An 18,145-nucleotide genomic window follows, 5' to 3' on the forward strand; every position below is an offset into this window, starting at 1 on the left:
GCTATCACAGATTCATATTGATGATTGAGATATTCTGGATAGTTAAAGTACCTCATCACGATGAAATTCTCCTATATTGAATCCACCACCGTCATATTCAGAGCTAGTAACAGAAGTATGTGTAGATCAAGTAACAGCTTCGGAGTCTTGAGTTATGTGCAGGACATTTGGACAAAGCAAGACCGTGACAATTTACGACTTATAAGGAACTACGTATATGCATTTAATAACAAGGAAGAAAAGCGGAGGCGGTTGGAAACACTTCATCATGACAAAATACCTAGAACTAATTAGAATTATGGGAAATACACAGATGGAGTCTATAGCGTGTGATTTCGAGAACCGGGTATGTTTCATTAAATTGCTATTGTATTAATTACTCCCGATCATTGTAAACATTGAAGTGACCTCTGAAGGTACCTTACCTATTTTATTATGGCAATGGAAATATGCAACTTCTAGATTTTGGATTTTTTTTTTAATAATTAATTGCTATTTCCTGTCTATATCAGTGTTTCATATTTAGCATTGACAGTGGAACTGACACGGCAAAGGTTTTTTGGAATCATAGCAATGAGTGAATCGATATAATAGAATCCTTTTAACATGAGCTTACATAACAGGATCGAGTGCAATATTGCAAAAAACCTAATCTAATTGATATCAAGTAAAAATTAAACTATTCATTGCATCTAATGACTAGCGCCGTAGTACAACTATATTGAATGGTCATCTTGTCGGATTAATGTCACCTGAACCCTGTCCACAGAGCCTGTGGCGCAACTGAGAAGGATAGGGGAACAACGACCTGTCATATGTGATGTGGTGCGCTAGATGAAAATTTATATGTCAAATAAATTGTATTTCATATGTATTTCTACGAATATACCATATGGAATTACTGCTTTAATGAATGATCTAAGAAATGTAGGAAATATGAATTTACTTGTACTGGCAGATTACTTCATAAATTTCAATTACCACGTATAAGCATAAACGTTGCCTTCTGCCTTAGCCCTTTGTTTGAATGTCAACATACATTTCCTTTGTTCTTGACGTCACACAGGTAATGGAAAAAAATATTGTCAAAGTCGCCGTCTCGTTTATAACAAAGAGATCAATATACTAATATTTTTATATCATAAAAGGAAATACTTTTAATTTAATTAAGACAAGTACTTAATTTACATACTTGCAAAGAAATTGCACTTTTAAAATAGTATTTTGATTGTCACCAAGCCATTATGGTAAACATCACGTGGTTTAACTTGTAACGTAAGCATGCATTTTTTTTGTAAATCATACATTTTCTTTGTTCATGGCGTCACATAGGTAATTGAAATTTTTTGACATTTCATGTCCCTGTCAAATGATAACAAAGAGATCGACATACAATAAGAACACACTTTTAATTTTAGTAACGACCAGTATATACATAACACACTCGGAGAATATCTGCATTTAAAACCTTACTAATATTCATAAACCCATAAAGGCGAACATTCACATGGTATGAATTATACCACGAACATGCAAGTTTTTTAGTTATGTACGATTTACAGGTAAATAAAAAAACTTTGACTTTAACAGTATCTAATTTGAAACTCAATGGCGTAAAAAGGAAAGGCATGTGCATACATCAGTTTACCTACGAAAAAGTAAATTTTTTGGCGAAAAAGGACTAAAAATTACTTTATATGACAGTACGTTATCCCTGTGATAAAAAAGTAATGTCAGATAGAATAGTTTATCTAAAAAAGATCGGGGGAACAGATAGGATATTCCATGCTTTATGGATATCCATGTTATAACGTTATAGTTGTAACAAGTTTAGAAGGGATGTTCATTACAGCATACACCTGTAATCTAAACAAGATACACTGATGTATACTTAAAATATTGCATGAAGATACACGTAAAAGAAAACTGAAAAAAACACCATGACCTAGGTCATGGTAAAACAAAAAAAAGAAAATGATGCTTGTGCTGATGTTCAGCTGCCTTTGAATTTTTGCATCATAGGAAAGTGACGCGCTTTGGCAGGTGAGACCAAAATTAGAATGATGACGCTTCCCTACCAAATGGTCCTCGTGGTTCAACTTAGGTCAAAATTACTAAAGAACAATAAAAAAAAGTTTTTACAAATGAATAAATTTTCATGAACCTCAAGTGTCTCTTATACTGTGTTACAATTAGGACAGATGTCTTTAGAGATTGCGCCACAAAACCTTTCAATACCGTCATTTTCGTCTACAAAACAATTGAACTATTCTTTTTTTTCTAATTTTATAGGGTATTTTCCCCAATTTCAATGGAGAAGGAATGCAGATATCCCCTTTGGTGTGATTCATGCGCTTCACACTGTAACGAGAATATTGAGGGAGGAAGAGATTTTTTTTAATAATTAATTGCTAGTTGCTGTCTATATTAGCGTTTCATATTTAGCATTGAGAGTGGAACTTACACTGCAAAGCTTTTTTTGAAATCATAGCAATGAGTGAATCGATATAATAGAATCCTTTTAACGTGAGCTTACATAACAGGATCGAGTGCAATATTGCAAACCAATTATAATTGATATCAATTACTAACGCCGTAGTACAACTATATTGAATGGTCATCTCGTCGGATTAATGTCACCTGAACTCTGCCCACAGAGCCTGTGGCGCAACTAAAAAGGATAGGGAAAAAACGACCTGTCATGTGATGTGGTGCGCTAGATGAGAATTTATTTTTCAAATATTTGTATTTCATATGTATTTCTACGAATATACCATATGGAATTACTGTTTTAATGAATGATCTAAGAAATGTAGGAAATATGAATTTACTTGTACTGGCAGATTACTTCATAAATTTCAATTGCCACGTATAAGCATAAACGTTGCCTTCTGCCTTAGCCCTTTGTTTGAATGTCAACATACATTTCCTTTGTTCTTGACGTCACACAAGGTAATGGAAAAAAATATTGTCATTTCAAGTCGCCGTCTCGTTTATAACAAAGAGATCAATATACCAATATTTTTATACCATAAAAGGAAATACTTTTAATTTAATTAAGACAAGTAAGCATGCAATTTTTTTGTAAATCATACGATTTCTTTGTTCTTGACGTCACATAGGTAAATGAAAAAAACATTGACATTTCATGTCCTGTCAAATGATAACAAAGAGATCGACATACAATAAGAACACACTATTAATTTTAGTTACGACCAGTGTATACATAACACACTCTGCAATTAAAATCTTACTAAAGTTCATGAACCCATACAGGCAGACGTTCACATGGTTTCAATTGTACCACGAACATGCAAGTTTTTTTCGTAATGTACGATTTACAGGTAAATAAAAAACTTTGACGTTAACTGTATCTTATTTGAAACTCAATGGCGTAAAAAAAAATATCTAGCGAGTGCTCCAGATTTGATTTCACAGTGCAAATAGCTAAAACAAAACAACTACTTAATTATTTTACATCTTTAACACTGGATTTGGCACACAGTTATAACAACAACAATTTTTATTTGTCAATCAGTCCTGGGCCATGTTGTAGAGGTAAACGAACCGAAAGTAACAGGACATAAAGTCACAAATTTCGTAGAACAAAAGGTCACAAATAAGAGAAATATCTTGAAATATTTACTATCATGCTTTAGAAAATTTCTTGGCACCATGAAGACATTTAAGTGCCAAGCCACTTCGACATTTTGATTTACTGTGATATTTTTTGATAAAATTACGTTTACAAACTTAGATTTCATCAATACATCTAATTAAAATAAAGTTTAACTAATCCAAATAATTCAAAGGAAAGTAAATTGAGGGTTTCGTAACTTTAAAATAAATCAAATAAAAGTTTTTGAGATAATGTAATTTTTCATATTAAATATAAGGTGAAAATTTGTAGAATATATCCTCATCAGTAAATAGTAAAATTTAGATGAAAGTGTTAAAATTTGGAGGAAAGTTTAGAAAGTTTAGAAAATTATTCACAAGTGAGATTTTGTGGCCGAATGGATATCCTGTTTGATCTTCTCGGTATTCTTGGTTCATGTTGTTCAGGGGCTTCTTGTCTGTTATTTTCACGTGGTGGGAAAATACTTTAATGTCTTGAAGTTTTTCATAAATTGCGATGGGGATATAGTCTACAGTTTTTTTCTTTTTTTGGAGTGTTCACACATCTGCTATTTCTAGTTTTGAGATTGAGTCTTCATCTACATTAAAGGTGAATCGATGTTGCTGGAAATTAACCCTACTTTTATATTATCTCACAACTTTTTTCTTCTTCCAAATTCACATATTTTTCAAAGTTCTCTTTGATTAACAATTCTGACATTACTTGTGTTGTTCTCCTCTATAGCTACAGTATGAAAAGCTGTGCATTATTACCTTTAAGATATATTTATGTTTTAGAAGAACAAGACCATTTAAATTTACTAAAATTTAAAAGATGACAATGGATATTTTTGTTAAATTATGACATTACCTTAATAAGTTTACAAATCAATACTCTTGGTTCTCCTGGTAAGCATGGCAAGTGAAATTTCTTTACATTTTTTTTTACAAAGTTAGTCTGTACTTTCTATCATGATTCTTAAATCAATATTTCATGTAATTCGTGGGTTAACTTTTCGAGAAATATTGTCTGTCTGGGGTTCCGACTATTTGTTTGATTATCTCAGACATGTCTTACTCAATTCACATTGCATCACAATTTTAAAAAAAAGTTTGTTATTTATTCGTTCTTTTTCAGTTATCCACCCCTTCCACAGACTCCAATAACACAATACAATCCATCAGAACCTGCATTTTCTCCTCAACAGGTATGAGTATATCCTACAAATAAAATAATTTCTTTTATAGATAATTATATATTTTAATATGTACATGTTAGTTAGATAATAATTCAAAAATGTTATTTAAACAAATGGTTATTTTTTTTTTATATATATATCATGTGATAGAGATCATGCAGTTGTTTCCTAGCCCTGATTTATGTAAATTATATATACCTTTACTATTTTAAGATAAGAGAGCACTTTAATATTTTGACCACGAGCATCACTGAAGAGACATGTATTGTCGAAATGCGCATCTGGTGCAAGAAAATTGGTACCATTAATTTTAACTACCGTAATTATTCTAAATAGTTAAATAAATTATATACTTTCCGGTTTTCCCATCAAAGAATTTGTAGGTTTACGTCCCTAAATGTACAGTTTGAAATATGATGCGATCGAAAAATGTGAAGATGGACGGATAAATAAATATCAGGTGGAGAAAAAAGTGGCTAAAGGGATCGCTAGATGTTAAATTAAAAATACACTCAGACATGAAAATCACAAAAAGTGCTTGTTTAATGAAACTGTCACATTAAATTCGATGAATTTGATTAGGAGTAAAAACCATCAGCTTTTCATAGACACAATTGTGAAGAAGGGACTTTGCAGTTTCGATGATAAACGTTACTAGAAAATTGGAGAAATGTGATTTGTTTACCTTAACTTATGTAAATATATATGATGTTTGTTTCCTAATAAAAATAAAACATTTGTGTTGTATTTATCTAGAAAATATATATAGTCCGGATGATACTTTTCAGAGTCAAATATAAGACTTATAAAATTTATATGCCAGTCGTGCGTTTCGAATATATATATACAAGACTCATCAGTGACACTTGAATCAAAATAATAGGAAGATCAAACTAGGTAAAAAGTTAAGGAGCATTGAGAATATAAAAAAATCCCCAAAAATATACCAAATACGATGAGTGTTATTTATGTATAGGGAGGAGGGGAAATCGAATTACGGGTTTTCAAATAAACAAGACACTATCATTGATATTTTTTTGTCAACACAAAGGCATTGAAATTTATTTCAATTCATTTGATGAAAGAGGATTAAATCATTCAGAATATTTTCTGGAAGAGCTTCATCAGTGTATGGCGCGGGAGATATAGTTTCATATCTCATTTTTTTTTTATTTGATCTTCTGTATCTTTCACAGCAGGGGTAAACGTTTTGTTGAATGTAGTCAGTGCTATGAGTAAATCCTCGTTTCTGATGATAATTTCTCGTAGGGACAACCTCTTCACATTCATAAATCTGTTGACATGAACCTGCTGGAGGACTTGGCGGTGGTTGTCTGAAAGCATTCAGGCTAGGGTGTATAAAAGCCGCTGATTGTTTATAAGCAACTGTTTGAGGCTGAAGTGGTGCTGGTGGAAAAGGGTAGACAAATGTACTTTTAGGTTGATGAGTTGTCACCCTATGGGATGCTTCCTGCTGCTGAATCCTATGTGAAGACTCCTAATTTAAAAAAAAAAAAAGCAAAAGGTTCTTTAAAGATTAAAAAGGGTCGTAAAATTTCAATTGAACGGAGAAAAGTTTAGAAGTAAAACAAATTAATAACTTACCTCGGCTGCTTTTCCTGCAGGGAAGACACTGCTCAGGGAATCAAGATCTCTTCAGATTGATAAAATGAAATCTAGTTCATCAAGTCCCAGACATATCCCATTAAAACGGGCCTTCCCGAACTTGTTATCGTATAGATCTAAATAGTAAAACTGTTTATGTTTCCTAAACACTAAGGATTTATTCCTCCCAAATTTCACTCTGAATTCTGTTTCCCCACTTTTGTTTACGGTCTGCTGGAAAACTACGTTGCTTGCCATTTTAATGATGACGATGAAGAAAATGATTAGGTTTTCGACTTTTATAGTAATGATTCCCGCCGAAATCGGACGGTCACCTCCCCCTTAAGCTTATATCTGCACATGTTTCTTTCATTTTGGTCGTGGAAGGGGGAGCCAAACCCCACGATCAAACACAAATACAACCCTCACAATCTCCCCTTCCCTCCCTTTTTTTTGGGTCGTTTTTACTCAGTTTTTAGTCTATGTAAACAAACTTTGTTTACTTGAGTTGACAAGAGCCACTATGTAAATAGACTTAGGCCTAAAGTAAATAGACCTTGTTTGTATAGTCCACTGTTATGGTCCTTATGTAAACATAATACAGAAAATGTTTTCGAACCACACAAATACACTTCTTATACATACAATAAAATCAAAGTTGGAAATGTTACCAAGAAATCTTACGACTTCTGAGGATTGACATGTTCTACTTATCCGATAAATGGTTTCCATGGACAATTGAAAAAAGTGATTGTTGCATTGTCATTGCTAAATTACTGGTAGTGTTTTAGTATGAAAGGATTGTAAATTTTCGACACTAATTAAAATTTCCTATGCGACAAAAGACATGATTATCGTATCGACACCGACTAGTTTGGTTTTACTTAAAGTTTTTTTTTTCGCAGAATAATAAATTTTGGAAGTTTAGTATTTACTAACCGTGTTCTCGTTAAATAATCCTTGTTACTCCCAGTCCTGACATTATCATTATCTTCCTGTCTTCTGTAAAAGTGAGATAGGTTAACATAATTTTGTATAGACTTCATGAACCAGTGACGGATCCAGAGGGAGTGCCGGTGGTAGCACCCCTTTTGTTTTGACATACAAATTGGAACACTTAAATCATCTTTTCTATATACTGGAGCCTGCCTGCTTGGTAAAATGTTGTTAAAATGGTAAAATCTATTTGAAATCCACCCTTTTTCTGCACCGAAAATTTTGCTGCTGTGTTACATATTTTTTATATTGTACATGAATAAGCCCTTGGTTTTCTCGTTTAAATACATTTGTCGTTTCGGACTTTTCTTAAGCAAAATATGTTGTAAGGGTTTGGTCATTGTTGAAGGCCGTATATGGTGACTTTGCTAATATCTGTGACATTTAGTCTCTTGTAGAGAGTTGTTTCATTGGTATTCACAAAACATCCTTTCTATATCAGCTATATAAAAACTTAATAACAATATATTTATAAACATATAAAACCATGCTAACGACCAGAAATTTTCGTTTGGTGATAGTAAAGGACTCTCTTGGTTTTTTTTCGGTTTTTTTTTCTCGGTATGACAGAAAACTAAGTCTATAACCATAAAAGTACAATATATAAAATATATTTTCAAACTTTAATAAATCTACTACTCCGTGCCGTAAGCCTCCGAAGTTTGTGATTTGAGAAAAAAGTATTTCTTTCAGGCGAATTTCATCATTTTCCGATTGACTTTCTGTTTGTTCTCCAAATCTTATTTTGATGTCTTCTCCGTGTTCGGTTTCAAAAACTAAATTGTTTGGTGTCAAACTATAGCGCCTTTGCATTTTAGCATATCTCTGAGACTTGCCGAGATCACCAACCGGTTTTCCACCGACACTTGAAATATGGTGTTTTTTCTAACAAGTCCAAGCATTTGTGTAGGCTGTCGTTTTCGCGTTTTAACTTTTCTGTGATAGTTTCTAAATTCTGGTAATCGGCATTCCCTCGCGATCTTTGTTTTTCTTCTTTGCATCTAATAGACAGTTCTGTTTTACCTTCTTCAAATTTTGAAAGGCGGTACGATAATGAAGTCACATCCTGAAGTTCAGAGTCATACACAGCAATTCTTGTTATTCCCTCGTTGAAAGACGAACGTTTTCGGCCACATCTAAATGTTGTCTTGTATTGATAAGAAACTCGCTCCGCGGTCTTTTTAAGTCTGTCTTCAAGTCGGTCTGTGCCTTTTAATTGAAAGGTTGAAATCTGAGTATTTAAAATTTCTATATACTTATAATCTGAAAATTTCGTTTTAGTTTTGTGAATTTCACTGATAAAATTGTTCTTAATTTCGAGCGAAAGAGAAAATCTTTGTCTTACTTGAGTTTGCAGTAAGCTGTAAATTCGTCTGACATGACTGGTATATATTGACTGTAAACATATGTATGGAGAAGAGTTTTACCAAATTCTCTGCGGGACACTATAGCTGATCACAAGTACATACTTCAATGGCACATATCATCCTCAACGTCTCGACAGGCACAGTTTTCATCTCCAAAGTACCTTTTTCAGAAATATAAACTTTTTCATATGAAATTTGGGTTTGAGTGTTAATGGAAATGCAATTTTCCAGCCACGTCCACTGGCGTTCAGGTTGTAATGCCAGTTCTTGTGTAGTGGTAATTTTTCAACATGTACAATAATCTCTGTCAACTTCTTTAAATGTCCATGCCATATATAAGGCCTGTGATTTTATAGAATTTGTTTTCCAATTGTAACTGTGCAGGACCCTCACCATAACAATAAAATGACGGCACCAAAATTCAAGCTAGATCTCAGTTTTGTGGTTAAACTAGTGTGGATAAATTTCGTAACATTTACCTGAGGCACACTGAAATTAGAGCACGAAATAGAAAAAAAATGTAAGTGTTCCGCAGAAAACATTTACCTGAGGCACACTGAAATTAGAGCACGAAATAGAAAAAAAATGTAAGTGTTCCGCAGAACCCAGTGTACTGCCCACTTTTGCTGTTAATCCCATGCAGAAACAAATAAGAGGAGAAATAATTAAAATATTCCTCTTTTTACTATCTTTTGATTGTTTCAAAAGGATAATAAAAATGACTAATAAAGCTGCCTGTCTCATATGTCTCTTCTAATTAAGGCAACAGTAGTATACCGCTGTTCAAAACTCATAAATCCATGGACAAAAAACAAAATCGGGATAACAAACTAAAACCGAGGGAAACGCATTAAATATAAGAGGAGAACAACGACATAACACTGAAATGTAACACACATAGACAAAATCCCACGAGAATAATAGACAAGTACCGTGACACGTCTTATCGCAATGTCAATTTACACTCAAAAATAAGAGAAAACAAACGACACAACGTTATCATGTAATACACACAGAAACGAACTATAATATAACAATGACCATATTCCTGACTTGGTACAGGGCATTTTTAAAGGAAAAAATGGTGGGTTGAACCTGGTTTTGTGGGGGGTCACCCCGATATTCCGACACCCCGTTAGTCCGACACCCCATTGGTCCGACACCCCGTTAGTCCGACACCCCATTGGTCCGACACCCTGTTATTCCGACACCCCATTGGTCCGACACCCCGTTAGTCCGACACCCCATTAGTCTGACACTCTTGACTTAGATTATGAGATTTTCAAGCATTTGCATAGTTATATAATATATAACTATACAAATGCTTGAAATACTGAACGAATGAAAAATAATTGTAAACTGCATTGTTCATTAAAAGATATATAAAATTAAATCACTCAAAAACTTGTTAACAAGTGCGTACTTTTAGTAACAGTTTGTGGGGAAAATTCATAAGACGGATAGTTTTTAGGGACGACATCAACAGTTCAATGTAGGATAAAAAAAAACTTACTTCATATAGTTTTCCACTTACCCCCCTTCCTCCCTCTTAACTTAATTTGGGGGAAAATTGAATGACCAATAAGGATATATATATAAAATCGATTTCAATTAAACAAAACTGGCAGCAATTTTGACCCCACCCCCAAGCTCTTTGAATTAAGTTTTTTTTTTTTTTTTTTTTATCTTTCATTGATATTTTGATGTCGTCCCCGCCTTAGTCACTTGATCAATATTAGATAGTATACGCATCATCTGAATACTAGTAATATTTAAATTATGCAGATCTTTACATTAATATAACTAAGAAGTGTTAAGTTTTAAGCAATTAATATAATCATAAATCGTTTTTGAGATACGACGCGACATGTGAGAACCCCTCCCTTTTTTTTTTTACAAAATACTTAATAACTCAAAATAAAAATTTTGAATCATCACCAAAAATATACAGATCTTTAGATTAATAAAACTAAGAAATGTGTAAAGTTTTTAGCAATAATCATAAATGGCTTTGGACATACGGCGTGAAATGTGAAAAAAAACACCCCCTTTTTTAGTTACAAAGTCCCGTAACTCAAAATGTTTTATTCTATTTTCACCAAAAAGTATACAGATCGTTTGACCATCATAAGAAACAACTATATAAGGTTTCATGCAATTTGTATAATTCGTTCTCAGGTTACGGTGTGACATGATTACGCCGGACAGACAGATGGACAGACGGACAGACAGACTGACAGATGGTAATTTGTATACCATAATAAATGTACGTCCCGTCAAAGTTTTGACCGGCGTATAAAAACAAACACGTCAGAATTGCCATAACATTACTCCTATAATTAAACCTGCATTTATTTTGTTGATATTTTAATACCTGGCCTAGCTATAGATGCTTTTTGTGATAATATACATGTACGTGGTTCTTTTTCCTGGTTCCGTAAAACTACTATTGCACATTCGAATACCGGTAACAAGTAAGAATATACCGATCTTCTTATGGGACTTTCTTTGTAGTGTTGTTTATATCCTTCCAGATCAACTAGTTACATTGCAGGTTGTGAGCGCGAGTTTTTGTTTTGAACACCTTTTATTTTTCTTAATTGTCAAATTGAGCAAAAGAGACAACAAACCGACCAAAGAGCAGACAGCAGCCGAAGGCCACTTATGGGTTTTCAATGCAGCGATAAACTCCCGCACCCGGATGCGTGCCTCAGCTGGCTCCTTAACAAAAACATATAGTGGTTGTTTTACTTGAACATTTGTAATGTCATTTTTTCTTGTATACTTACAGGTCGATTTTTTATTTTGCCTTTGATAGAGATACTCTAGGGGTATCCCTCGATCTAAGTCGCAAAATTCCTGAATTTGTGTTTATTTCGAATACAATATATATATAGATCTATATAATAGGGCAAACAATATACAATCAATGGGGCGTCGGACAAATGGGGAGTCGGACCAGTGAAGTGTCGGACCAATAGGGCGTCGGACTAGTGGGGTGTCGGACTAATAGGGTGTCGGACTAACGGGGTGTCGGAACATCGGGGCTGCCCCGTTTTGTGACATGCCAAACCTCGCACTTTTATGGCCATGTGAAACATAACATCAAAATGACAACACAGGACTACAATATAAATAAATTGGAGAACACAATTGACAAAGAATCACACGAACAACAGCCAACAAAAGGCAACAAGTTCAAAATTTTAATACGCCAGAAGTGTATTTTGTCCACACAAGACCTATGTGTGACGCACAGATACAAAAGTTTGAAAGCCGAAACGAGTACAAAGTTGAACAGCATCGAGGACCAAAAGATCAAAAAGGTTGTGCCAAAAACGGCAAGGGTTTTCTGTTAAGTTACCAGAAAATCCCTATAATTTAGAGTAATTTATACTTTTGCAAACAGTAAATTTAATAAAATGAATATTCAAAAGATGTACATGACAAAGCTGAAGTATTAACTAATTACAGGAAACAACTGAAATTCATTTACATAACCAGACATTTGAAACACAAAAGTAGACACATCCGAATACGTTTAAACCTCTACGCCAAGTGACGTCCTATTTGAAACTGAAAAATGACGAAAAAATGACGTCATTTGAATTAGTAAAACAGAGCATCAAAAAATGAAAAATGACGTCACATAAGAATGAATAAGATAGAATTAGGATTAATTTAAGATTATATATTTGAACTAAATACTGATATTGCATTTAATAACAAAGCACATTTTAATTCTTATTAATATAAAACTGAGGTAGCAATTAACTATATTATAAAACTATGTTCGGTTTGTTATGAATCTAACTTCAAACGTAAAATATCGTACTGATTACTTTGAACGAGATCAAATCTGATAAATGAAGGCGGTGATTAATTTTCTTTACCATAACACATGAATATAATAGAAAAGACGTCAACACATTTGACAAACTCCGATGAGAATTACAAATATAACATTAAACATTTAAACTAAATACATGAATTTGGGAAGGATAAGTACCGTACCACGTCTTATAGTAATGCGAGTTCACACTCGGCAAAACAGTCACAATCGGGAATAAGTCACGTTTGGTAATTAAAAGATTAGACGACATTATGACAAAACACAATCTACCATGTGGTAAAAATGTCCTTAGCTAGTTTGGTCAACGAAACATCATATGGATCCACCAAATCGTCTTCTAAGTAATAAATGGTAAAATCTTTTTATTAGTTTTTAAAATTTATAGCAAAATATCATTGTATGATAACACATAATAAAGTGAACATCAATAATCACAATGAAAATAACGAGTACTTAATTCTAGACCATGAATATCAGGAAATGCTTAATGAAGTTTATTGCTTAGATGATGAGGATTTGGATGTGGTATTACAGATGATGAAGGACATGAGTAGTATGTACGATTTATATGCCCCAAAAATATATTCCTTTGTTGTCTTAAGTAGGTGTGAAATGTCTCTTTTTTTTGGGGGGGGGGGTGTAATTTATTTTTGTTTTTTATTATGTAAGTTTGGGGTGTATAAATTTCCTTTGTGATTCTATATTTGTGATTGTGAATATTGAGGGGGCTCTACCTGTCCAAAAAAAATACATCAAGGGGGTAGTATAAATATCCTCGTCTCCTGAGGTAGACAATATTATAAGAGTATAACCGATAGGGATCTTACAAGTGATGGACAATTATTATTTTGATCAACCTTCCTGTTTTAAAAGTACGAACGCAATTATTTGTTACATCCTGAATCGGTGGTAAGAATAAATTAACGTTGTTTTAAAAAGAAAACTTTATTAATTAATACAGACTTTTTTTTAGTTTAAATCAAATACACAATCAGAATAAACAAACGAGTCAATCACAGTTTTTAATACAACAATGAACACACGAGTTCGTTATTAACACTCTCTCAAAGTTCTGCAAAGTTTAAGGTTTGGAACGGAACTGGTCTGTCCTTTAACAGTTACTGTATTTCCTGTGTTAACCCCAGTGCGTGGTTTACATCTTCTATTATTTTTCTATGCATTTTAGTCAGTTTTTTCAATGAAGTTTTGGGTTATTTTTTCCGCTTCTAGTCTTCATTCTTTTTTCCAGCTTTTTTATCTTCTCATCGTGGGGAGATCTGGGGGAAAAAAACGAAACATGTTATTTTGATATTTGTCAATGGGTCGGTTCGTTTCTGGTATCCGGAACATACCCGGATCATCCGGAGCAACAGGTTTTACGTTCGTTTCTAAAAAAAATATAAACCGGAATAATCCGGAATGCACCGTTTGAACTGAAGCGACGATTCATGTCCAAGATGGCGGAAAAGTTGTAAGTGTGGGAAAATTTGACTGAGAAAATAAGAATAAATCGGAATAATTTGTAAATAATTCATTTTACATGTATCTGAAGTAAAATTTATTGAATTACATGTAAAACCAAAGAACGAAAATATATTTAACAATAGAATCTTGATTGTGTTGGGTGCATGTTGCATTAAAACATGATCAAACATGATCATACTGAGCAGTGGTGGATCCATGGGGGGGGGGGTGTAGCACCCCCTTTATTTTGGCCAATCAATGCATTTGTGTCGGGACATATGTTTTGCTCTCCCCTTTGTCCTGGGTAAGCACCCCCACCCCCTATTTTATGCACATTGATAATAAAAACAACAAAAAGTAAAAAAAATATAAAATACCAAAATAAGTAAAAAGAAATCATTAGAATAATAATGTAAATAGAAAATATCGCCTCCAGAGGTTATATATTAAAGGACTAGCACCCCCACCCCCTTTTGAAAATTGCTGGATCCGCCCTAGACCAAATAACTATGACGTCTTGCAAGGCATTTTTATAACTTTTTTATGACATAAAAATATAAAAAAGCCTTGCAAGACGTCATAATTATTTGGACTAGATCCGCCCCTGCTGAGGATCACACATACATGTGCTGAGTTAAAGCATAAATTTGTGGACTTGCACCCACATACCTTTAATTGGGTAAGCATATACTGTAATTTAATTGCATGACATCTTGTTTTTGTACACAAATTATCACAAAGACTTTTCAATTTTCTTCTTTTTACAGCCCCTTAGAACTGCAATTAAATTGTGGATCCGCCCTTCTCTAAACAATTTAAATTTTAAAAAGAACCTTTTCTTTGAATTCCAGAGTTCTTCCAAAGTTGCCGGCCAGGAGAGAAACTGCAATCATTTCTGTTGTCAAAGATGGAGAAATATTCCGAAAATTCATAGTAAGAACAGACATAGTAACGTTGCTAAAGTTAGAAAGCGGAGGTAAGTTGGTGATGCTTGAAACAAATTGGTTAAATTATTATATACAAAATAACCAAACGAATACACACCTTAAGAATATATTTTTAAATGAGCAACCGTGGCCCCACTAAAAACCAATAATGTAATTACTAGGTTCTGTAAAGATGATGCCACAAACGTGGCCACAAATGGATTTTATAATAAGATTTTTGTCCTTGATGAAATCATCAATTTTTCTCTGGAGCCATCAGGTGCAAAATAGAACTTGTGCAATATAGGAATATTTTTACCTTGCTTTTTATGGGGAATCAATATTGCTATACAATAAATATATACCACTTGCTTACATACATGTCCGAAATACGACTGCAGTGTGCTTGCATTTTATTTGTTTATCGGTTTTTGTACTTTTAGATGGTCAGCGTTGTCATCAAAATATTTAGCGTCATTAACTTCAATGATTTAAAATGTGTTTGAACTTTGCAGATGAAGAGGCTATGTCCCGATTTTTGGAAGAAAGGGATTATGTCGATGGTCAGGTAACTGTTAGTATCCTGAGAGTGGAATCTAGCCAAGCTACGGATATGCCTAGTATGAGCACTCAAGCCAGCACAAGTGCCACTAGCCAAGCCAGCACAAGTGCCACTAGCCAAGCCAGCACAAGTGCCACTAGCCAAGCCAGCACAAGTGCCACTAGCCTAGCCAGCACAAGTGCCAAACAGATACCATCGACAAGCTCAACATGGTCTAAAGATTCTGAAAAATTTTTGCTTGATTTGTATGATAAATACGAGAAGAGTAAATCCTTCATAAAAAATAAATGGGTGAGAATATCCCAAGAGATTGCGGAAAAACTCTCAATACAAGTTACTCCAGAGCAGTGTAGGATCAAAATAAGAAGTATGAAGGATAGATTTGAAAGAATGAAAAAGAAACTAAAAACAAGTGGCGAGAGTAACATTGAAATCCCAACAGAATTTACAGTGTTTGAAAGCCAACATGATGTACAACCAAAATATCTGTTGGATTCCAGTAAGCCTAAAAAAGGTACTTTTTTTTATTATGATATCATTTATATACAGAATCAACCTTGAGTTTCACACAGAGTTGGGTTGTATTTCATATATACATGTATTGATTATTTAGAGGTAAATTAATATAATATATTCATTTTATAATCTTTTGTCGTTAATTAATTTGTATATGTATTGATATTTAGAATTGCACCAACATAGGTATTATGACTTTTTTAAAAAAAGATGCAGCAATTAAATCGAAATAGAATTCTTGAAAAATGATTCAAAACGTTGAACTGCTTATTGCTTGGAAATAAGTATCTTATTCTTGTTTTGCAGCTGAAAGTTCCAGTGAAGAGGAAGAAACTAGTAACCCAACGCCTTCCAAGAGAAAAATGAAAGTGTCTACTTCATGTCCTGAACCTCAAGGTAATAAAACTGTAAAACAAATGACTTTTTACCATTTTACCTTACAACAAAAAACCTACTATTATGGTTACATTAAAACACGTCATGTAATGACTTTTGAAAATGTATTTAGTATTTTGAATTAGAACATGAATTCTTGAAAAATAATTATTTTTTACCAGTTTACTTTACAACAAATAAACTAAACTATTATGGGTACATTTAAACACATGCAATGACTTCCAAACGTTGGACTAAAACGTGCTAGCTAAAAATTATATTTGCAAAATTGTAATCCAATATTAGTGGCATAACACACAACACTTCTTACAGAATAGATGTCAAATTCCTATGTGAAAATGCTGTAGAAATGAAATTATTATACACACATTCTTTCAAAATGTCTGGCTACAACTTAGAATAAGGTTTTATGTAGGCAAACATCTGTAATTGGATTAAAAATTAAAAAAAAAATATAGAAATTTGTATATTTCAGTTGACCTCATGACGCCTTTCACTAAGAATTCCTGGAGGGGGTATCTTTTACATCAGTCGTGTAACATTGCTGGTCATTCATGCCGAAATAGCATTGTAAAAAGCATAAACCAAAGGGAGATGGGAGGTTTTTTAGGAAATCCTTTTGGATTTATTAGAGTTGCTTACCTGACTAGGTTTCCAACCACTACGCCAAGATACCAAACATGTGACAAGATGACGAAACAAATCGAGTTTAAATTTCATTCAGGATGTCAAAATGGATGCTAAAGGGTAGGGACTACATGCATGTACATTAAATTATATACAGCAAAAAAAAATCAGAATTACATGTATTATACAACACAAATTTAGACGTTTTGATTCAAACAACAAAAATAATAATACCAGAAAAATATGAAATTATGAAAATTATGATAAATATATTAACAGCATCCTTACTTTCTATGATAACAACCACTTTTGTGACTAGTCAATTTACACGACTGAAATAAGTACATTACCATATGATTGGAATCGATGTAATTTTGAAAATATATTTATAAAATCTATGATTATTTTATTCTTAATAGCTAAAGAAAAGAAGAAAAAGAAGACAACTGATCGTTTCAAGTTATTGGCTGAGGCATCAGAAAGGCGACACACGGAAAAAATGGAATGCTTCAAAAGTCTTATAGATGTCATGAAAGACATTGCAAAAAAGTAGATCCAGATGTAACTCTGTATCAGATCTCATTTCTTGTTGACACTTTTTTTATGTTTAATTGTTTCCACACAGATATGTGTTTTATTTGTTTTATTGTTACAGAGTATACCTGAAGAATATACTTATTATTAAATATACACAAACTGATGATTTTATTTGATTTTTATGAAATTCTTGAATCCAGCATTTCAGCATCAAGACAAACATATGTTGCATCTTTTTTTTTTGGTTTCCTATTTGAATTTTTGAACACTGGTAATTTTGGGCCTTTATAGCTTGCTGTTTAGTGTGAGCAAACTTGAAAGCTTTGTGCTTAAGACCCTACTGTAACCTAAATTTGCTTATTCATCCGAACTCATACCATATCTTCTTCAGTATTTTTATTGAATAAGAATGGAAACGGGGAATATGTCAAAGAGACAACATCCCGGCTAAAACATACAAAACAACTCAAGGCCACTAA

The 18,145-nt window shown here is 33.2% G+C and overlaps 1 protein-coding gene across 3 annotated transcripts; it reads left to right on the forward strand.

Moving 5' to 3' along the window:
• Positions 1-13,956: 13,956 nt before the first annotated feature.
• Positions 13,957-17,829, forward strand: LOC143052474 (uncharacterized). 3 transcript variants are annotated; one of them, XM_076225521.1, is made up of 5 exons: positions 13,957-14,109; positions 14,954-15,078; positions 15,544-16,104; positions 16,413-16,502; positions 17,549-17,829. In XM_076225521.1, the coding sequence occupies exons 1-5, from the start codon at positions 14,087-14,089 to the stop codon at positions 17,680-17,682; spliced, it is 933 nt and encodes a 310-aa protein (XP_076081636.1). In that variant the 5' UTR covers positions 13,957-14,086; the 3' UTR covers positions 17,683-17,829. The 3 variants fall into 3 exon arrangements, 2 of the variants coding, with proteins under 2 accessions (XP_076081636.1, XP_076081635.1); XM_076225520.1 differs by lacking the exon at positions 17,549-17,829 and adding an exon at positions 16,978-17,252; XR_012971129.1 differs by lacking the exons at positions 13,957-14,109; positions 17,549-17,829 and adding an exon at positions 16,978-17,252 and having other exon boundaries at positions 14,846-15,078.
• Positions 17,830-18,145: the final 316 nt, after the last annotated feature.

The sequence above is a fragment of the Mytilus galloprovincialis genome, chromosome 11 (genome assembly GCF_965363235.1).
Source record: "Mytilus galloprovincialis chromosome 11, xbMytGall1.hap1.1, whole genome shotgun sequence".
In the NCBI taxonomy this organism is placed as follows: Eukaryota; Metazoa; Mollusca; class Bivalvia; order Mytilida; family Mytilidae; genus Mytilus; species Mytilus galloprovincialis.

Coding starts and splice junctions, on each gene's coding strand:
- LOC143052474 (XM_076225520.1), top strand. CDS start 14,087: ATGTCCAAGATGGCGGAAAAGTT. Junction 16,105..16,412: donor TTCCAGTAAGCCTAAAAAAG/GTACTTTTTTTT, acceptor CTTGTTTTGCAG/CTGAAAGTTCCAGTGAAGAG. Junction 16,503..16,977: donor TTCATGTCCTGAACCTCAAG/GTAATAAAACTG, acceptor TGTATATTTCAG/TTGACCTCATGACGCCTTTC.